The sequence below is a fragment of the Canis lupus genome, chromosome 24, assembly GCF_011100685.1.
Source record: "Canis lupus familiaris isolate Mischka breed German Shepherd chromosome 24, alternate assembly UU_Cfam_GSD_1.0, whole genome shotgun sequence".
NCBI lineage: Eukaryota > Metazoa > Chordata > Mammalia > Carnivora > Canidae > Canis > Canis lupus.
In genome coordinates, this window is record NC_049245.1 from 25,970,622 (window position 1) to 25,993,196 (window position 22,575).

Consider the following 22,575-nt stretch of genomic DNA (forward strand, 5'->3'; position numbering starts at 1 on the left):
TTAAATGTCTGCCAACAGCATAACACTCATCACCAATCTCTTTCAAACTCTAACCCTCCTGCTTCTCTTATTTTTTTAAAAAAGTATTTATTTATTTGAGAGAGAACACAAGCAGGGGGAGTGGCAGAGCTGGGAGAAGCACGACTCCCCGCTGATCAGGGAGCTGGACAGGGCTTGATCCCAGGACCTTGGGATCATGACCTGATCCGAAGGCAGACGCTTTACTGACTACGCCACCGAGGTGCACCCTGCCTCTCTCTTATAAAGACCCTTGTGATTTCATTGGGCTCATCTGAATAATCCATGACAATCTCCCCATCTAAAAAATCCTCAATTTAGTCACATCTCTAAACTCCCTTTTGCAATATAAGGTAATATATTCACAAGTTCCAGAGATTAGGATCTGGACATCTCTGGGGAGGATATCATCCTGCCTACCACAGAAGACTTTCAACCTGACATAGAATATCTGTGAAACATCTGTAGGTAATAAACTAATAAGAAAGACTGAATGTTTCCTTCTAACATTGGGAACAAAGCAAGAATGTTCTCATCACTTTATTCATTATAGTAGAGGTCCTAGCCAGTACAATAAGGCAAGAAAAAGAGATTAAAGGTATACAGGTTGGAAAATAAGCAAATTGTATTTATAGATAATGTGATCATATATGTAGAAAACCCCAAGGAATCAACAAAAGAGCTACTAGGACTAATAAGTGAATTTAGCAAGGCTATAGGACACAACGTCAATATAAATTGAGAAGTGTGGAGTAGAGTCCCTGCTTCCTTTTCCTTGTTCTCTACCTGGGGGTACCTGGCTGGCTCAGACTGTACAGCATATGACTCTTGATATCAAGGTTGTGGGTCCGAGCCCCACACTGGGTATAGAGATTACTTAAAAAGAAAACCTTAAAAAAAAAAAAAGTTTCTTCTGGAGGTAAGCTGTGACTCTGAAATAACTCTGTGGTTGGTAAATGGCTAAGTATCTTAAAATAAGCCCAGAAGGCCAACCAACCCAGCTGAACTAAGTGACCAAGTCCCTATATCTTCTGGATGGTTCTCCCAGCCACCCCATGCTACTCACTGTCACCACAGTTACTAAAACAGGAAGGGTAGCCATACTGAGTATCTAGCTGGTAGGCTCAGAGAAAATAAGCTCCATCAACCCCACGAAGGGTTGACAACCCCACTGTGGAGACAGGTTACCATCTCTGACTGGCCTAGTGCTGGTATCCCATGTTCCTTCTCACTACATGCTCCAGCCAGTCCCAAATACCTACCGCTCTCTCACAGTTCCAGGAACATCTCCACTTTAACTCCTACTCCCTGAGTTCAAATCCCATACACAGCCACATGCTTTAACACCCTTGTTGCCCCATGCTCACTGGCTGTGTCTGTAGGCACATTATTTGACCTCTCAGATCTGTTTATTCATCTGTAAAGGGGGATAACAATTCTCCCAGTCTCACCAGGTCTCCACAAGGTTTCAAGTGGTGAGGCAGGTAAAGCATTTAACAGTGTTTGGCATGTAGCAAGCACCCAACAACCTGTAATCAGTCTGTGGTCCTTTGCTCACACTGTTCTTTTGTATAGAACAGTCTTCCACCTGAGTAACCATCAGTCTTCCCTTTACAACTCAGTTCTGCTCAGACAACTTCCCTCCAGAACACCTTTCCTTCCTAGGAGAAGCCCCAGCTCTAAGCTTGCCCAGGCAGCAGTGCTTTTGTGGCACCAAGAGTCCTGCTCGCCTGTCAGTCAGCTCTATTCCTCACTCCAAAACACACACAACCAACCATGAGCCTCCTGAAGGATGGTTCTGATTTACCCTTCCTCCATCTGCCCATCTCAGAAAACAGCAGCACTGTGCATCTATTACTAAGCTCTAACCCTGGAGTCATCCTTCTAACTGCTTCCATTGTCTCATACCTCACATACAGGCTGGCAGAGAACCCTGCTGGCTACATTCAGGACATATCCAGAATCCGACCACTTCTCACCCTGGTGGAGCCTGCAACAACTTGCCATGTGCCTTCCCATGTCCACCTCATCACCCCACCCTCAAATCTTCTCTTTGCAGCAGTGGAGGGATCGGTTTATGTCACTCCCCTACTGAGAACAAAAGTCCTTTCCCTGCATGACCTGACTCCCAACAACCTTGGATTTGCTTCCAGGCACACTTGCCTCTGCTGAGGATGCATCTACCACAAGGACTTTGTATACTTGCACAAGTCCCATGATTCTGTTTCTCTTATGCTGCTTCATTGTTTCTATGTGGCACTTACCATGATCACACACTTTATTATTTATTTGTTCACTGTTGATTTTGCCAGCTGGTTTGTGGACAGGGATTTTGCTTTTCATATTGTTGAATCCCCACTGTTTAGAACAATAGGTGGCACAGAGTCAGCACATAATATCCATTTGTTGAGGGGCGCCTGGGTGGCTCAGTGGTTGAGCGTCTGCCTTCGGCTCAGGGAGTGATCTTGGGGTCCTGGGATGAAGTCTTGCATTGGGCTCTCCAGAGGGAGGCTGCTTCTCCCTCTGCCTATGTCTCTGCCTCTGTGTATGTGTCTCTCATGAAAGGATACATAAAATCTTAAAATATATATATATATACACACACATATATATATATATATATATATATATATATATATATATCCATTTGTTGAATGAATGAATGAATGAATGAGTCTGTGTGATAGATACTAGAAGGAGCCATGATTACAAGCAGTTTGGAGAAGTGTTTGCCACTATTTGCATGCCTACCACTGTCTATGAAGACATGGTATTGGGGGAAAGTCTACCCCAGCTCCTCATCCTCTCCCCTTCCCTCAATGTACATTCATGCACTCATTCACTCATTCGTTAATTCAGTATACATACTTTGAACACTTACTACATGCCTGTACTACAGTAGGCCCAGACCATAGATAATCAGATTTTCATACTCTGGGAAGGAATTGTTGTCTGGCTGGCACTTCCCACAGCCAGAATTTTCCTCTATGGTCCCCATTTTGAGTATTTAGTTCTTGTGCTCTTAGACCACATACCTTGTTTTTTGTTTTTTGTTTTTTTCTTTTAAGAACTAAGCTTACAGGGATGCCTGGGTGGCTCAGTGGTTGAGCATCTGCCTTCAGTTTAGGGTGTGATCCCAGGGTTCCGGGATCGAGTGCCACATCAGGCTCTTTGCATGGAGCCTGCTTCTCCCTCTGCCTGTGTCTCTCTGTCTGTCATGAATAAATAAATAAAATCTTAAAAAAAAAAAAAAGAACTAAGCTTACAGAAGCTACAGAAGTGGTTGAAGAGCAAAGAGTGACAAATAGCCTGGGGAAATAACATTGAAATGGGTCATGAAGGATGAGAGTGAGTTCACCAAGTGGAAGAATGGAGGATAGGGCTTTCCAAGGCGGAGGGAGGAGTGTGTTCAAGGCTGCAGCCATGAAAAAGAGCAAGTGGTTTATTCACAGAATGTTCTGGTGGGCAGTGGGCCAGAAGAGTGGCGGTGGGAAGTTATGTTAGGAGCTATGGCTGGGTGCAGGGGCTGGATGGAGACCCACTAGGAATAAGGCAAAGAAAGTACAATCTTGGATTCCAGAAAGTTCCAGCCCCATAGCCAGTGTCACATCTTGGGCTGCAGGGAGCTCTGGGGTCAGGTACCATGTTTTCCCTGGTGTTCCAATGATGGTGGGGTAGGATCCACAGTGGTATGAGGGATCAGACTGGAGGCTGTGTGTGGGAGGTGGACCTAGCAGGACCCTCCTGAACCTCCTCTGCTAAGGTGTCTGAGAAGCTGATAGCCTTGGGGATGCTGCATCTTGGACTTTTCACTGTCTGCAGCCTGAGGATAGGAACCATGACTTAGCAGTCCTGACTCAGAGGAAATGCTCAACAAATGCTTCCCACTGACAGGATTGACAGAAGTGAACCCCTCTGTGGCAGGAAGCATGCCTTGATCATCAATCTTCCTTAAAGTGCCCATCACAGAACAGACACATAGTTAGTAGGACAGCAGGAAGGTGAGGAGGTAATGCTACTGGGGCTTGGTCTTGGTGCTGACCTTTGGAGCAGTCCTGTGAACTCCACAAAGTGGTCAGGCTCCTTCACAACCAAGGTTTGGGGCCTGACTCAGGCTCTGTCATGACATCCTTCAGGCTTAGAACATATACAAGTATGTCAGAGGGACTCTGGGGTTGATGGAGAGGGTTTTCCCTCCCCAGTCTAAACTCTGAGTACTGTTCTTGGGAGCCCCCAGCCTTCCTCCTGAGTCCACACACAGACTCAAATTCCCCTGCAGAATTCCCATCCCAGAGGTATATTTGGACCTTCATGCAAGTAAAACTCGATTCTGATAGCATTCTCTCAATCAATAGTTAATTACTATTATATGACAAGATGCATTATGTAAATGTAAACAACATTGTCTCTTACTACTTAATTCTAGTTTCCCTAGAATGGAACTTTGTTTTCAAAAGTAAAAGAACATAAGGGATGCCTGAGTGGCTCAGTGGTTGAGCGACTGCCTTTGGCTCAGGGCATGATCTTGGAGTTCTGGGATGGAGTCCCACAGGCTCCCTGCATGGAGCCTGCTTCTCCCTCTGCCTAAGTTTCTGTCTTTCTCCTTCTGTGTTTCTCATGAATAAATAAAATCTTTCTTTAAAAAAAAGGGACGCCTGGGTGGCTCAGCGGTTGGGCATCTGCCTTTGGCTCAGGGTGTGATCCTGGAGTCCTGGGATCAAGTCCCACATCAGGCTTCCTACATGGAGCCTGGTTCTCCCTCTGCCTGTCTCTGCCTCTCTCTCTCTCTCTCTCTCTCTCTCTCTCTCAGTCTCTCATGAATAAACAAAATCTTAAAAAAAAAAAAAAAAAGAACATAAGAACCACCCAGAAACCTTGTGAAGGAAGCAGGTTTCTGACCTCTGAACCCAGTAAAGAGTCAGATTTGGAAGGGGCCCAAAAGTCTATTGTCAAGAACATTCCCTGGCAATTCCTTCTGTGTTTCTCATGAATAAATAAAATCTCAGACACTCAAGTCTGAGAACCCGTGTTCTCTGATGTTACTCAGGCCCCATTGAGCTGTGATGCCAAACTTTTTTTTTCTTTTTTTTAAAGGTAGGCTCCATACCTAGCATGGAGCCCAGCAACAAAGGCTTGAACTCATGACCCGAAGATCAAGACCTGAGCTGAGATCAAGAGTCAGACACCTAATCAACTGAGCCACCCAGGCACCTCCAAACTTTTTTGACTACAAACCACAGTATGATATTTTATACTGTGACCCAGAACACACTTAAAATTACCTAAAGCAGGGGCATCTGGGTAGTTCAGTCAGTTAAGTGGCTGACTCTTTTTTTTTTTTTTTAAAGATTTTATTTATTTATTCATGATAGACACAGAGAGAGAGAGGCAGAGACACAGGCAGAGGGAGAAGCAGGCTCCATGCACCGGAAGCCCGACGTGAGATTCAATCCCGGGTCTCCAGGATCGCGCCCTGGGTCAAAGGCAGGCGCCAAACTGCTGCGCCACCCAGGATCCCAAGTGGCTGACTCTTGATCTTGGCTCAGGTCATGATCTCATGAGGTCCTGGGATCGAGCACTGCATTGGGCTCTGTGCTCAGGGAGGAGTTGGTTTGAGGATTCTCTCTTCCTCTCCTTTTGCCCCTCCCCCCACTCGTGCTCATGTGCTCTTGCTCTCTAAAATAAATCTTTTTAAAAATTATTTATTTGACAGAGAGAGAGAGCACGAGCAGGGGGATGAGAGAGAAGCAGACTCCCTGCTGAGCAGGGAGTCCAATGTGGGGCTTGACCCCAGGACCCTGGGATCATGACCAGAGCCAAAGGCAGATGCTTAGCCAACTGAGCTACTCAGGCACCCCTAAAATAAATCTTTTTATTTTCTTATTTTATTTTTTTAAGCTTATACTCATTTATTCATGAGACACACAGAGAGAGAGAGAGAGAGAGAGAGAGAGGCAGAGACACAGGCAGGGAGGGAGAAGCAGGCTCCATGCAGGGAGCCTGACGTGGGACTCGATCCCCAGTCTCCAGGATCACACCCGGGCTTGAAGGCAGCGCCAAACCACTGAGCCACCCGGGCTGCCCTCTAAAATAAATCTTTTTAAAAAAATTAGGATGCGGGCAGCCCTAGTGGCTCAGCGGTTTAGCGCCACCTGCAGCCTAGGGTGTGATTCTGGAGACCCTGGATCGAATCCCACGTCAGGCTCTCTACATGGTGCCTGCTTCTCCTTCTAAGGCCTATGTCTCTGCCTCTCTCTCTCTCTCTCTGTGTCTCTATGAATAAATGAATAAAATTTAAAAAAATAAAAAATTAGGATGCTTATTATTATTTTAATTTATTTGAGAGAAAGAGAGAGAGAGCAGGGGGAGGGGCAGAGGAGAGGGAGAAAGAGACTTTTTTTTTGAAAGAGACTTCTTTAAAAAAGATTTTTAAAATTTATTTATTCATGAGAGAGAGAGAGAGAAAGGCAGAGACACAGGCAGAGGGAGAAGCAGGCCCCATGCAGGGAGCCCGACGTGGGACTTAATCCTGGGCTGCCCAAGAGAGAGACTTTTTTTTTTTTTTAATTTTTATTTATTTATGATAGTCACAGAGAGAGAGAGGCAGAGACACAGGTAGAGGGAGAAGCAGGCTCCATGCACCGGGAGCCCGACGTGGGATTCGATCCCGGGTCTCCAGGATCGCGCCCTGGGCCAAAGGCAGGTGCCAAACCGCTGCGCCACCCAGGGATCCCAAGAGAGAGACTTTTAAGGAGACACTGCACTAAACTCAGAGCCAGACGTGGGGCTGATCTCACAACCCTGAGATCATGACCTGAGCCAAAACCAAGAATCAGACACCTAACTGACATTACCTAGGGGTTCCTAGATCTTCAAGTGTGGTCCCCAGAACAGCAGTATCACCTGGAAACTTGTTGGAAAGGTAGTCTCAGGCCCTGCCTTAGACCTACCAAATAAGAAACCTGGGTGTGTGCCAGTTCTTTGTTTTAAGCCCTCTAGGTGATTGTGATGGCTCCCCAGATTTGAGACACACTGCTCTATAATAACCAGCAAACTAAACTGATTTCTTGGCCCGCCAAGGGGTCTTAACCTGCAGCTTGACAAACACTATCCTACAGGAAGACTCAGATGAGAGATTAGAAATTAGTACTGGGGAAACTTGCCTTTCCTGCAGAACTGACAAATCTCTTCCTTTCTTGATAATGAGAGCAGCATTCTGATCTATCTCCTTTTGGTGTTGGCTATGGGGAAGCTCAGAGTCAAATCTAACCTTAATCCCAGCAATCCTGTGGATGTTTATGGATTTTTATTTTCCTTTTTAAGATTTTATTGTTTTACTTGAGAGAGAGAGAGAGAGAGAGCACACGCACAAGCAGGCAAAGGGGCAGAGGGAGAGGGAGAAAACAGTCACTGCTGAGCAGGGAGCCCAATGTGGGACTAATCACAGGACCCTGGGATCATGATCTGAGCCAAAGGCAGCAGCTTTTTTTTTTCTTTCTTTTTTTTTTTTTTTTCAAAGATTTTACTTATCCATTCATGAGAGACACACAGAGAGAGGCAGAGACATAGGCAGAGGGAGAAGCAGGCTCCATGCAGGGAGCCTGAAGCAGGACTCGATCCCAGGATTCCAGGATCATGCCCTGAGCCAAAGGCAGATGTTCAACCGCTGAGCCACCCAGGCATCCCACCCAGGGAGCCCAGTGCGGGACTCTATCCCGGGTCTCTAGGATCACACCCTGGGCCTAAGGCAGCGCTAAATCGCTGAGCCACCTGGGCTGCCCATGTATATGTACCTTCTTAGGAAATGGGCAGTAAGTGCTGGTCACTTGGTCATGTGGTTTGTGGCTGAACCAGGCCAGAGAAGGGGTGGGGACGGGGCAGCTGAGCACAGAGCACTTCTTGTGGCTTCTCAAGCTCACTGGGGCCTGGTTTGCAGCACTTTTGCCCCAGTCAGCTCCACTGCTGTGGTTTCCTGTTTGCAGCTGCTGCACTCAGGCCAGCCCCCAGCCTCCAGCCCCAGCCTACCTTTGGGTGTGTGTGTGGGAGATGCCTGGAAAGTAGCAGGGGGTTCTGGGGAGAGGTCAACCCAGAGAACTTCTGAAGGAAGGGACGGAGAGGCAAAGATGTGCTGGAGGAGGACCCAGTAGGGAGCCTGAGAGTAAAGGACCCTGACAACCCACCATGGTTGGTGAAAATTAGGGCAAGCACAGGCCTGTCCATATTCGTTAAGTATCTCCCCCTTAGTCTGCCACTGTGTTTGGAATTCCACCATTATTGTGACATGTAGGCCCTTCCTGGGTGTCTGAAGTGAGGAGGACCTTGGCTGGGTTTGAATCCCAGCTTCACACTTAGCTAGGTATCCCCAGGCAAATAATTTCTTCTTTCTCAGCCCAGGTTCTTTATCTGTGAAATGGGGACACTGGAAGTACAATCCCCAAAGGGTTGCCTGAAGATACTTAATCGGCCTACCATAAATGTCAGTGCCACCACTCTTTCAACGTCCTTCTCTGCCCCCACTCTAAGGGTCTTAGGGCAGCAGCTCAGAGGGAGGCAGGGGAAGCAGACACAGACTCTACCAACTTTGTGTTTTGTTTGCAAAAGCCCTGTACCTGAAGTGGGAGAAGTCCCCTATGAATGTGCAATGTGACATGTCCCTACCCCTCTTCAAGCCTTTGTTTCTCCATCTTCCCCCTTCTGTACAGTAGAAAGAAGAAGATCAAGAGCTGACTTCTAAAGAGTTTTCTCTTTTTGACTGGCTGGTGACCCAGAGCACAGAGACCTGTGAACTTGACAACCATTTGTCAAGATTCAGGATTGTGTTGTGTTTTGGGGAGGGAGGAATCATTGCTGGTCAGGGCAGGCAAATCTTGTGACTATACTCTATTACAAGACCCAGTTGCTAAAGTGTAGGCTGAGCCTGGATCCCCACTATGGGCCATTCACACCCACTTTTAGAAATGGGCTTCCAGGGCAGCAACATGGTGGTCAGTCAGCTAGACTGCCTGGCTCCAAGGCTACATACACCAGCCCTTCACATTTGACTTCCCACTTACACCCCTAAGTCACCTCGCACTTGGTTCTTGGCATTCAAGGGACAAGCCACGGCTGAGCTTACCCACCTGTCCTGGTCTGGCTCTCCCGAATGAGGAAGGCCCCTCCAGGGTTTCCAGGCAGCAACAGCAGTTCTTCAGCTTTCTCCCGGCTCAGGCCTTCATACAGCCACCTGGGGGAAGGACAGAGAGAGGTCAGCCTGGGCATGGGTGGGCCAAGACTCTACTCAAACCCCTCCTCTCTCTCTGGGCCTCAGAGTTCCATCTGTACCTTGGTCTCCAAGGGACCCCCAGCTTTGTCTTGGTCCTAGCTCCAGAGGCCTTGGAGGACAACCTCATGGGATTAGCCCCATTCTTTTCTGCCTGGAGACCTCATTCCCAAGTGGCCAGGAGGCTGGAGGAAGGTGGGGTGATCGCAGATTCTCTCCTATCAATTGCCCAGCTCCTCTACTATCCCTATGCTAGCCACTCACCTTTCCAAGAATTGCCTGAGTGTGTGTTTGTAATTTTAGTAAATATTTTATTTGAACATTTAAAGTTTAATTTTACAGCCAAAAGGCATGCAAGTGAACATGTATTCATTATCAATGAGCTCTAACTCTCATTGGAGCTTATTTGTGGGTAGAAATGTTGGAACTAGAATGCTCAACATTATAAAATCTTTTTTTTAAAGATTTTATTTATTAATTCATGAGAGACACACACACAGAGAAGCAGAGACACAGGCAGAGAGAGAAGCAGGTTCCATGCTGGGAGCCCGATGTGGGACTCGATCCTGGGACTCCAGGATCATGCCCTGGGCCGAAGGCAGGTGCTCAACCGCTGAGCCACCCAGATGTCCCAAGACATTATAAAATCTTGGAAAAAATCATGCAAGATATCAATCACCATATGTGCTCCCAAAGTACAGATCTTTATGACCTTCTCCTTGGGGCCCCTTTTACTGCTGGATTGTTGATTAGTCTGGCCCCCTATTTTCTTTCTCTTTTCACATAATCCTTCACCTATGTCCTTGAAAGACTTAACTGTAATACAGAGTTCAAGGTGTCTTTGCAGGAATTTTTTGGCTTACTAGTCCATTAGCCTTCTAATATTCCCAGAATCATGCCCTGTGATTCCCTGGGAAAAACTACAGAAGCCAACTTGATGGAAATGGCCACCTCCCTGTCATTGTGTGAAATTCCACAGTCAAAGCCAGAGTCAGGGATGAGTCCATTCTAAGGAAATAAATCAGAGAAGCTGTGGCCTGCCTGGTGCCAGCAGCAAATGTAGCCTAGTTTTATAGTAAATAAAACAAGTCATTCATAGGACTTACAAACACAGAGGATGGAGACGGAGTGGCAAGGGAAGGGGACTCTTGGACATGGCCAGTGTCTCCTTGACTGAAACTTCAGTGCCACACTGGGGATGTAAAACCTCTGGCCAGCAGGGCCAACCCAGCAGGAAATGGAAGATGGGCTCCACTTAGGTGCCAACGACCTCTACACAAGCTGAATCTGTGAGGTGTCCACACATCTCAGCATCCCTGTGCTACTTTTATCAGAGCCAGACATCCTGTGAGTCTCAGAAAAGGAAGGCCATCCAGTGCCAGAGCAGTACTTGCTCACAGAAGAGTAGCTGTCATAGCACACACAGCATACTTGCCTGACTCCATGTTATGCAGGTTGATCCCACTGAAAGGCAGTTCCTTTCCTTTCTCTCTCATAACATAGAATTTGTTCTGGAGTTGATTTCTTTTGTCACTCACTTGCGGCAAGTGATGGCTCACACTGTGTAAGATTCCCTGTGTCCTGCCCACTGTGAGGCATCTTTTAGAAGGGCAGGCTTGCCAAGATATGGGGCACCACCCCTCTGTTTTCTTGCCTCAGGACATTTAGGACATGTATGCAGGCTGCTCCCTTTCAGCATTTCTCCTCAATTGAACTCCCAGCCACCCTTCAAAGCCCAGAGGCCATCTCTATGATGTCCTTTCTGAGCTCCCTCCTCTGGGCTCCCAGGTCTCACAGGCCAACCTGTTTGCTCTTCTTGAAGACAGGGCCTGGGCTTGATTCTCCCCTGTCCCCAGTTTTGCTCAGCACAGGACTGGCCAAAAAGGACCATGTTTGGGGAAAGGGAAAGTAGGAAGTTCCCCCTAAGGCAGGGCTGGGGTTGTGAACTCACCCATGGGAGATTTTGGCCACGTGGCTGCTGGGGATGCTGTATTCTGTGCCTGAAACTTCTGATATCACTGTCCACCAGTCTCCATCTCTGGAGAGGGAAAGGAGAGGGGAATTGCTCATTTAGGATTCCTGAGGACCTGCCAAGCTGGCTCCTGCACCTGGCCCTCTTCCCAGGGTTCCTTGCACCAGGGAAAGATAGGCAGTACCACCAGTGCTGGTACCTCCTATGCAGGAAATGGCACGATTCAGGGCCCCCTACAAGGCCCTGCCCATCTATAGCTTCTCCCTACAGGTGTGTCAGGCTTCCTTAATCCCACCATTAAGGCTACATGTGGCTCAGCACCAAATTCCCTGCTCTTCTCTCTTGGAAGGAGAGGCCCCTTCTCCCATGAGTGAATATTCAGGTGCCAGAGGGAAGGAAGCACCCCACCATTCCCTCATTAGGATAGGACTTACTCAGAGGTGATGGTCAATGGATCCCCCAGTCTCAGTGATGGCTCTGTGTGCTCGCCTACTGGGAAACTGCTCAGGGCCACGGCTGTGGCCCTGCTTCTCTCTGGATGGAGAGACAGAGATGGTCATCCTCTTGGTCAGTCTTCCCTCCCCATTTGAAGTCTACTGGAGTTTGGGCTTCCACCATCAACCCTACCATGAGCACCCTGGGGAGCATGTCTGCTGAGATCCCAGGAGGTCTACCCTGGAATCTGAAGCTTTTCCAGTGGCCTCTACAGAGTCCTAGGGATGCCCAGACATCTTTTGGTATCACCTCAGGGAAAGGGTTGGTGTGGCAAGAGGGGTAGGGCTCCTGGCTACAATCGCTTTTCATAAGATGTTCGAGAAGATTTTGATAGGGACGCCTGGGTGGCTCAGTGGTTGAGTGCCTGCCTTTAGCTCAGGGCATGATCCTAGAGTCCCGAGATCAAGTCCAACATCTCTCCTGTATGGAGCCATGGAGCCTGCTTCTCCCTCTGTCTGTGTCTCTGCCTCTCTCTGTGTCTCTCATGAATAAATAAATACAATCATTTTTTTTAAAAAGGTAGATTTTGATAAAAGGATTCTGCTGTTCAGCAAACTTAAAAACTATAGCTCTAAGCAGATATCAGCACAGGTCTCTGAGCTCAGTTTCTAAACTTTTTACTTTTTTAAGATTTTTGTTCATGAAAGACATAGAGAGGCAGAGACATAGGTAGAGGAAGAAGCAGGCTCCCTATAGGGAGCCTGATGCAGGACTTGATCTCAGGACCCCAGGATCATGACCCATTTGAGCTCAGTTTCTAGAAGGCAGTTTCTGGAAGTTCTAATAATATAAGGACTGAACAAACTAACTTTGAGGGCTGAGGTCCAAGGGGAGCAAGAGAGGAGGATTCCTAGAAGGGCCAATGAAATCACAGATGTGGACAGGCTTTGTAACTCTAGAGTGCCATGCATGTGGGTAGCATGGCTCTTCCATGCCCTCTGTCCAGGATGACAGGTGGAGGTCTGTGCTGCCCCAAGAAGAGGTGGGATCCCAGGGGCCCATTGTGCCAGGCTGGCCAAGAAAAGACACCCAGCAGGTGTGTGTGGCTCAGTCAAGTGTCCTGGCCACATACCCGCCATCCCTTACTAAGCAGCTGCTGAGTGTCAGGGTCTGACTGGGTGTATCACTTTGGCCCTCACAAGGCGCTGAAATAGTCCTCTCTAGTCAGCTCCACTGCACAGCAAGGGAACTGAGGTGAGACAGGGCACTGTGCCACTAGTGGTAGGTGATAACTGTGGCTACTCACGGGCTCAGGTTGGGAGGACTCCAACAGACAGCAGTAGCATCTCTCCAAAAAGGCCCAGACTCCCTGGGATGCTGACAGAGAGGGAGTCACAGAGCCAGAGGATGCCAAGCTGCCTCCTCCCCCACACCATTACACCAAGACTGGTCCCAAGGACATGGTGGCCATGAGGACAATTTTGAGTTTGGATGGTAGTTGGCAAGCAGCTCCCTCAGCACAGGATGCTCATCTCCTCATCTATCTCAGGGATCAGCCCCCCTTGCCTAACTAGACCTCCTGATACCTGTCCAGGCCTTCTCATCCTGCAAAACCTGCCCTCCACAGGCTGCTGAGAGCCACTTCACCCACATCCCAGTGTCCCTCCCTCTCCTTTCTCTTCATCCCATTTCAGTAGGGGTCTTTGAAACAATAGGAAAAGAGAGACACACTTGTCAGCATGTCACTGCATAAAGCTATGAAAAGCAATCAAGGTCAGCATGAAAAGTTTATCTGTCTCACAGACGCTCCTGAAGGAGGGCTCTGTGATGCCCTCTAGACAGATGCCCCAGGAAATGCGGGAGGGAGAGCAAATAGACAGACAAGGACCAAGGGGATGGGGCATTGGTGGAGAAGACACAGAGCTGGACATTGTGTTGTATATGGGCCTATGCTCCAGGTAGATGTGGGAAGAATGAGACTGTGATCCTGGAAAGGGATTGGTTCCTATATGTCCTCCCAGACACATGTGCAGATCCACTTGGTGATCCTGAACTGGAGCTCCTCAGAGCCATCTGCAGCACAGGGCCTGGCCATCCCATGGTGCAGGGAAATGCCTGAGGCCTCAATAAACAATGCAAGCAAGTCTTGTGGAGGTCTTCCTCCAACAAGAGTGAAACCAACTGGCCGGGAAGGACCTCTTCCCCTCCTGGAAGCCCTAGCATTGCCCCTGTTGCCACTGAGCTGCATATGCTGTCCCTGATTGACCCATCTGCCTAACCAACCCACTTTCATCCTTCATTCCCTGGATAAAATGTCTCTTTCTTGGTGAAGCCTTCCTGAGGAGTCCCTCAGCACACACTCTTAATCAGAGTTCCTTAAAATGCATTGTTGGGACGCCTGGGTGGCTCAGCGGTTTAGAGCCTGACTTTGGCCCAAGGCATGATCCCGTAGTCCCGGGATTGAGTCCCACGTCAGGCTCCCTGTATGGAGCCTGCTTCTCCCTCTGCCTATGTTTCTGCCTCTGTCTCTCTCTGTCCCTCATGAATAAATAAATAAATAAAATCTTTAAAAAAAATGCACTGTCACTAAAATCTAACACAATTGTAACTGATTATGGGTTTATTTATTTATTTTATTTTTTTAAATTTTTGTTTATTTATGATAGTCACACAGAAAGAGAGAGAGAGAGAGAGACAGAGACACAGGCAGAGGGAGAAGCAGGCTCCATGCACCAGGAGCCCGACGTGGGATTCAATCCCGGGTCTCCAGGATCGCGCCCTGGGCCAAAGGCAGGCACCAAACCGCTGCGCCACCCAGGGATCCCTGATTATGGGTTTAGAGCCTGTCTCTGGGGCTTGACTATCCCTAAAGGCAGGGACTATGCCTATATTGTCCATTGCTATGTCCCCTGGTCCTGGCACAAGGCCTGGTAAGCGGTAGAGCCTTGGTAGATTTTGGATGGATGCAAAGCTAATGGACAATGACTCATGGAAGGGGCTGCTCCAAATCTGTGTCCCTGCTGGGATCAGGGGTTGACATACCATAAGAGAGGTCCATCTTTCCCCCTGGAGACCCTGTCACAGAGAGGGAAATGCAGTTTTCCTCAGGTCTCACAGGCAGGGAGAGCCCCCAGAGCACTGACTGGGGGTCAGCCCCCTCAGTAGCCTGGCCATGACTCAGAGCAGCCTTGGGACCATGGCCTGTGGCTAGATTCAGAGGAAATGAGGGGGAGGTCTGTGTGGTTTCCAGGTCTCTTCCTGTAGGGCCTGGTGCACCTCAGGCTCTCTGCAGATTGAGTGACTAAAAGGAGGCAGCTACCTCCCTGTCAGGAGAACAAAGCCTAGGCGTTAATGCCTGTGGGAGGCTGGCATTAGAGAGAGGAAGATATTAGAGGCAGGGCTGAGGAGGGAGAGGAGACCCCAGCCATGGCAGGGGAGGTTCCAGACTAGGATTAGCTTCTGCCCAAACACAGACATTCAGATATTTGGCTCTACAGTCTCTTGGTTCTGTTTAAGTATGTGTCCATGTTCTTCCTCCCAAAAGTGCTGCTTGGTTTAGAGTGATTTGTTATCTGTGATGGTTAATTTTGTGTGTCAACATGGCTAACCCACAGTACCCAGATACTGGGTCAAACACCAGTCTAGAGGTCTAGATGTTGCTGTGAAGATGTTTTTAAGATAGATAACAGGGATGCCTGGGTGGCTTATAGGTTGAGCACCTGCCTTCAGTTCAGGGTGTGATCCTGGAGACCTGGGATCAAGTCCCACATTGGGCTTCCTGCATGGAGCCTGCTTCTCCCTCTGCCTATGTCTCTGCCTCTCTCTTTCTGTGTCTGTCATGAATAAATAAAATCTTAAATTAAAAAAAGATGAGATAACAAATTAAGTCAGTGGCCTTTGAAAGAAGCAGAGTGAGGACCCTCCATTATGTGGGTGGGCCTCAACTAGTCAGTGGAAGATCTTAAAGGAAAAAGATTGAGGTCCCCTAAGGAAGAGAGAATTCTGGACTGACTCTGGAATTCTGTATTAACTCTTCCTTGGGCCTCTGGCTTGCCAGCCCACCCGGCAGATTTCAGACTCGCCAGCCACCACAACTGTATGAAACAATTTCTTAAAATAAATTCTGTGTCTATACACACACACACACACACACACGTACACATACTCTATTGGTTCTGTTTCTCAGAAGAATCTTATGAATACATTATCAAAACCTCAAATCAGGATATGATTTGAGAAAGGATTTGTGGGTCACTTGGGGGAACAAGAAACAAACTGGGGCCATAGTTTTGATATCAAAATATTAGAATTTCTAGGATATTTTGATTGTCTAATTGTCCTAAAAACTGGCATTTTTAAATAGGACTATCTTGAAAATCACAGGTGTAGGCTCAGCATAGGCATTATATGTCCCAATTTTTTCTAACTGCCATGGTTCTAATTTTGCTTCTAGTATTTCACAAGGTAAGAGGAGACATGTTGGAACCACACTGTCCAGTAGAACTTTCCATGATGAAGGAAATGTTCTTTTTATTTTTTCATTTTTATTTATTTATGATAGGCACACAGTGAGAGAGAGAGGCAGAGACATAGGCAGAGGGAGAAGCAGGCTCCATGCACCAGGAGCCCGACGTGGGATTCGATCCTGGGTCTCCAGGATTGCGCCCTGGGCCAAAGGCAGGTGCTAAACCGCTGCGCCACCCAGGGATCCCAGGTAATGTTCTATAACTGTGCTGTCCAATAGGTAACCACTAGCTACATATATGGCTACTGAGCACTTAAAATGTGGCTAGTGTGACTGAGGAGCTACATATTTAACTTAATTTCATTTCAATGAATTTTACTTTGAATTTAAATGGCCACAGATGGCTTAGAGACTATTATAACAGACAATGCAGCTCCGAAGAGCTATAGAACTAGGGTTGATCTTAGAGTTGCCTGCTCAATTTCCTCATAAACTGACTGAGGAGGAAGGAAGCTCTCCTGGTTAATACCTGTCACTCTCCCACATTTTCTAGCTTACCTGATTGTTTAACATTCTTTTTTTTTTTTTTTAAGATTTTATTCATGAGAGACACAGAGAGAGAGATTGAGAGAGAGAGGCAGAGACACGGGTAGAGAGAGAAGCAGGCTCCATGCAGGGAGCCTGACATGGGACTCCATCCCGGGACTACAGGATCAGGCCCTGGGCTGAAGCGGCGCTAAACCGCTGAGCCACCTGGGCTGCCCTTGTTTAACATTCTGACTGCTGAAATGTTAACTCCTCCAGAGCAGGAACCCTGCCATATGGTTCACAGGGAAGGGCCTGGTATACAGCAGGAACTCATTGACACTTGAAGCTGAGCTGGAGTGCCTTGTCAGGAAGAGGCAGTGAGTGATGTCTGGGGCCCCACAGCATTACTGGGTGTGGGAAGCCTACCTGCTTGCATGGGCACAGGGTCCAGTTCTTGGACAGAGGGCCTCGAGCTTGGGCTTGGCAGGGTTTTCCCTCGGCTGAGCTGACCTCCCATTGTTCCTCAGCAGAACACGCAGAAGTACATGGCCTAGAGAAATCTGTAAGAGATGCTGTGATGGACACAGAGACCCTGGTCCCCAGACACCTTCTCCCTCCCCAGCTCAGCCCTGCTGACCAGAGTGAACAATCCCTCTCTCAGCAGGCTCCAGCTCCTCCACCAGACTCTGGAAGCTCTCTTCTCTGCAACTGGACTCTGTTTTCTCTAGTGGGCTTTCCTTTCCTATGCTGCAGCCATGCTCTTCTTGTTTCTGGGCCTTTAATCGTGTGGTATCCCTCCTACTGGCTGGACTGCCCTTTCCCGTGTGGGACTGTCAGGATGGAGGGGGGTGGGAGGTCTGGAACCCCCCCTCCCTAGGAATATTTCTCTGAATCCCCCAGCCCTCAGGAATCATTCCTATAACCCACTCAGAACCATCTCCTGACCTGGGATCACATGGGCTGGGGACAATGACAGGACCCATGGCTAGGGTTAGAGGTAGGCAAGGGGGATTTTTTTTTTTCTTAAGATTTTATTTATTCATGAGAGACACAGAGAGAGAGAGAAAGAGAGAGAGAGAGGCAGAGGTATAGGCGTATAGGCAGAGGGAGAAGCAGGCTCCATGCAGGGAGAAGTGGGACTCAATCCCAGGACTCCAGGATCACGCCCTGGGCCAAAGGCAGGTGCTAAACCACTGAGCCACCCAGGCTGCCCGGCAAGGGGGATCTGAGGAGGCTTGGGAGCTGGTATCGTAACAAGCTAAGGTGACGCTGAGCACACTGTGACTGGTGTCACAGGGCAAATTAAGATGACTGGGAGACTGTACACCACAGTGATGACTTGCAAGGCTTTGGAGGGATTGGCTGTCGAGCCATTTCCCTGCTCTTTGCCTCCATTTCCTCATCTGGAAAATGGGGATAACAATACCAACATATGGGTCTTAAAGATAGGACATGCGAGAAGCCTGGCCAGGGCCCACTTTTCCTTTATTGTGTTCTGAATGTCGCTTCACCGGAGGCTGCTCCTGAGAGCCTTCCCCTTTTTTCTTTCTCATCTCCCTGTTCATTCTTTCCCAAGTTGTTTGTTTCTTTGTTTTAATTTTGTTTTTAACTAATCTCTACACCCAACATGGGGCTCGAACTCACAACCCTATGATCCAGTGTCCCATACTCTACTGATTACTGAGCCAGCCAGGCGCACCCCCTTCCCAAGTTTTAACTATTCATTTATTAGAGTGTTTATTATTTTTTTAAGATTTTATTTATTTATTCATGAGAGACACAGAGATAGAGAGGCAGAGACACAGGCAGAGGGAGAAGCAGGCTCCAGGCAGGGAGCCCATGCGGGTCTCGATCCCGGGACTCCAGGATCATGCCCCGGGCCGAAGGAAGGCGCTAAACCACTGAGCCACCCAGGGATCCCCTATTAGAGTGTTTAATTTGCCATTATTCCTCAGCTCAATGAGGACAAAGACCTCTTTTTCTGTTTCCTCAACATTTCATGAGGCACCTGGCCCATAAAAGGTGCTCAACACATATTAACTAAATGGACAAAATGATTATTAGCTTTTTGGACAAGTGTCTTATCCTTAGAATAATTTTAACTCCCAGGTTTCAGGGTAATGGTAATTTTTTAAACATTTTATTAAAGTGTTTCAGGGAAGTGGTTTTGTTCTTTCAGATAGTTTCATATACATACCAGCTTGGTTCCCTGGAGGATCTCATGGAATGACAGTGATATAGCAGGCTCTGGCCTTGCCTTTGAACCCTTCACCATGCTTGAGTAAGTATGGGTTTCTGTCATTATCATGGAGAGTTCTATACTTGTGGGGATGGAGCTCCTTAATACAAAATGGGTCCCTTTTTAGGAAATGGCTCCTGGCAGCCATTTCCTGCTCAGACTTTGGGATCCTGAAGCTTTGGCAGGCTGAGATGGTACTGCTGCTTCCTGAGGTATCTAATGCCCTCATTGCTAGGGCTCCCCTTCACATCAGACTTTTGAAATTCCTGCTACTCCTCAGCCTTTCCTTTCCTCTTGGGTATCAGATATAAGCTCTATGCTTAACTGTGTGGACATAAGTCCAGAAAATCTTAGGGAGAGATCTCTCCTGGGTAGCATGAGTGATTAATTCAGACCAACTAGGTTCCAGTTGTGTGACCTCCTTACACAAAGCACATAACCTTGGTCTTGTCTTTGAAACGGGGATAGTACCAACTCCACTGGGTAGTGGAGAGAAGTCAGGGAGCTGGTGTAAAGTGGTGTTTAGTAAAGTTTAGTTTCCTTTCCCCTCCTTCAGCAACACAAAGTTACCACAATCACCAACTGCACTAAACCCAGAGACTTCTTCCTACAGCAGGTGGAGCCGGGAAGCACCCCTTCCTTCCCTGACCTCGCCAGCTCCCTTCATCTGGCCAAGCAGCTTCCTGGGGGTGAAATGAAGACCTCAGGGTACGCAGGCCTAGGAGGAAGTGTGGCCAAAACTTCAAAGAGAATCTAATTATTAATTACATGCATATTTGAACAATTTACTGTGTGCTAGGCACTTTCTAGGGGGCCCAGGCCAGTGGGTGGAAGGAAAGAGTAAAAGCTGCTGAGACTAGCAGCTTAATCTTTTTCACTTGATCCTTTGACAGATCAGCAGCTTTGAAACCCATTCACATACAATGATCAGAGCTCAGAGAGGGTAACCTCGTGCTCACTCTCACACAGCTGGTTAGTGCAGACTTGGGTCTACAATCCATGTCTTCTTTTTGTGCTTCTGAAGATATTTCTCAGTGGTGGAGGTAAGAGTGATGAATTTGGATTGAGCTAAAGGGAGATCTGTCTCTCTACTGAGAAACATCACCCTTGTGAGAGGAACTGTTGATACTATAGTAGAGAATGCCTTCAGAGAGGACATTGGAAGGCTGTAACCCAGAGGGGGTTCCAAAGTCATACAGCACATTAGTGATTGAGATGATGGAGATGGGACCAGAACGGGCATGAAAACAAGCTGGAGGATACAATGTAATTCTCTGGTGGGCAGGGTGGGGGGGCCCACCAGTCAAAGGAGTAATGGGGAAGCCTGGGTTCCTTTGGGGACCCTAAAAACTACCCCCTTACATCCTTAACAGAACTTCTTTTCCTGGAATGTATCCCTCCACCCACTGTAAAGCCCACTCCCAGCCTCTGAGGGGACCATCTGTCTTCAGTCCCAGGGCCATCAGAAAACAAAAGCAAGCATACTTACTGGTTTCCTGTCATCAAAGCTTGGGGCAGGGGCTCAGCTTAGATGCATGCTTTGGCTGGAGAGGTTAGGGCTTTGGACGGCCCTTCTGGACATCTGTCAAAGTCCTTAGTCCTAGGATACCCAGAATCCTCTCAGCCTGGAAGGCTCTTCAGGGAGATGCTCTTGGTATCACTTTGGGTAGCTCTGCCATCTGTTGTGGTCAGCAGTTTGTAGACCTGCAATGGGACAGGAGACTGGTGCTCCTTAGGGACCCCGGCATTGGACAGCCCTCCCAAGCACAGACGGCCAGGGAAGAATGCCTGGGGTTCTTTGAGCTCTGTCATAGGGTCCTTGGGGCTCCCGGCTCACATCTGCAGGTTCTGTGGTTCTCACAACCACCCATTTCCTCTGACGTCATCACAGACCATCAAGGAGCCACCTTCCCCAAGTTCCTGTTTCTAAAAGAGAAGCAGCTGCCTTGTCATTATCCTAGAGTTTTTTCTCTGGCTTTGTGGCTTGGTCTTGCCTGAGGAACACAGAACTGAGGTAAATGAGGGGTTTCCTAAGCTTACCTGACTATTATAATCACCTGAGGTTCTTTTGGTATCAGATTCCTGGGCTGCTCCTCCATTTTCTGAATTTAAGTCACCAGAGGAAAGCCAAGGAATCTGAACTTTATATACTCCAAGAGATGCACTTAACTGGTTTCGGGGGAAGCACAGCCTTGGATTGATGCGTCCCAGTCTTTAATGTGTATAGGTATCCCTTAGGGATCTTGTTAAATAGCAGGTTCTAGTTTGGTGGGTCTGGGGTGGGGATTGAGGACTGAATTGCTAATAACACCCAGGCAATACCCATATTGCTGGTCCATGCACTTTGAGTAACAAGACCTGGATAGTGGTTCTCCAAGTGTGGTCTCAGGCCAGTAGCCTCAGCATCATCTGGGAGTTTGTTAGGCAAATTCTTGGGCCCCATCTCGGATCTACTAGATCAGAAACTAGGTGTGGCCAGCAATTGCTTTCCACGAGCCTCCAGGTGTTCTGATGCACAGCCCAAACTGGAGAATCACTCAGGTAGGATAAAGAAATTTCTGGGATCCCTGGGTGGCGCAGCGGTTTGGCGCCTGCCTTTGGCCCAGGGCGCGATCCTGGGGACCCAGGATTGAATCCCACTTCGGGCTCTCCGTGCATGGAGCCTGCTTCTCTCTCTGCCTGTGTCTCCGCCTCTCTCTCTCCCTCTGTTACTATCATAAATAAATAAATTAAAAAAAAAAAGAAATTTCTGACAGAATTGCCTTAAAAAAATTATTTATCCATGAAGGAGAGAGAGGCGGAGACACGGGCAGAGGGAGAAGCAGGCCCCCTGCAGGTAGCCTGATGCAGGAGTTATATCCCAGGACCCCAGGATCACTCCCTGCCTGAGCAGACGCTCAACCACTGAGCCACCCAGGTGTCCCTAGAATTGCCTTTGACTGATGTTTTACCTTAAGTCATTAAAACTTAAATAAAACCCCTATCTCATTAAAATAGAAATAACCACACCTACTTCTGCCTTTCCATTGGGGGCTTAGTATTCCTGGAGACATGATTTTTTTTTTTTTTTTAAGATTTCAATTATTAGGGCAGCCCGGGTGGCTCAGCGGTTTAGCGCCCTCTTTGGCCCAGAGCGTGATCTGGAGACCCACGATCAAGTCCCACGTTGGGCTCCCTGCATGGAGCCTGGTTCTCCCTCTGCCTGTATCTCTGCCTGTGTCTCTCATGAATAAATAAAATCTTTTAAAAAAATTGATGAGAGAGAGAGAGAGCGCGCGCGCAATCTCACGAGGGGGAGGGACCGTGAGAGAGGGAGAAGACTCCCTCTGCCCACTGAGCAGGGAACCTGACACAGGGCTCCATCCCAAGACCACAGGTTCATGACCTGAGCTGAAGACAGACACTTGACTGGGCCACCCAGGCACTCTGAGACATGCCTTTTAACACAAAATGACCCTAAAATAGCTCCTGACTCCAGGTCAGGCTATGAAGCTTTTACTGGGGCCCTACCAGCTAGGGCACACTTCAGCTCAGGTTCTCCCTTTGTCTCAGGGAAGGTTGGTTTGAGACTTAACTCCATGGGCACTTGGTGTGAAAAGCTGGGAGGAGCCAGAGTGGGAAGCACATCCTGTGTTAGAAAGTTCTTTTTTTTTTTTTTT

The 22,575-nt window shown here is 48.0% G+C and overlaps 1 protein-coding gene across 4 annotated transcripts in view; it reads right to left on the reverse strand.

Annotated features, from left to right (window-relative positions):
* SLA2 (Src like adaptor 2) overlaps positions 1 to 21,413 on the reverse strand; it is a 32,704-nt gene extending 11,291 nt beyond the window's left edge. The window contains exons 1-5 of one of the 4 annotated variants that reach the window (XM_038572200.1): positions 20,406 to 21,413; positions 17,104 to 17,237; positions 11,684 to 11,783; positions 11,229 to 11,315; positions 9,138 to 9,241 (exon numbers count right to left, since the gene is read on the reverse strand). In XM_038572200.1, the coding sequence (XP_038428128.1) occupies positions 9,138 to 9,241; positions 11,229 to 11,315; positions 11,684 to 11,783; positions 17,104 to 17,194 (382 nt within the window). In that variant the 5' untranslated portion in view covers positions 17,195 to 17,237; positions 20,406 to 21,413. The remainder of the gene's footprint in view (positions 1 to 9,137; positions 9,242 to 11,228; positions 11,316 to 11,683; positions 11,784 to 17,103; positions 17,238 to 20,405) is intronic. The other 3 variants (XM_038572198.1, XM_038572201.1, XM_038572199.1) reach the window with 3 other exon arrangements.
* Between the last annotated feature and the right edge of the window lie 1,162 nt (positions 21,414 to 22,575).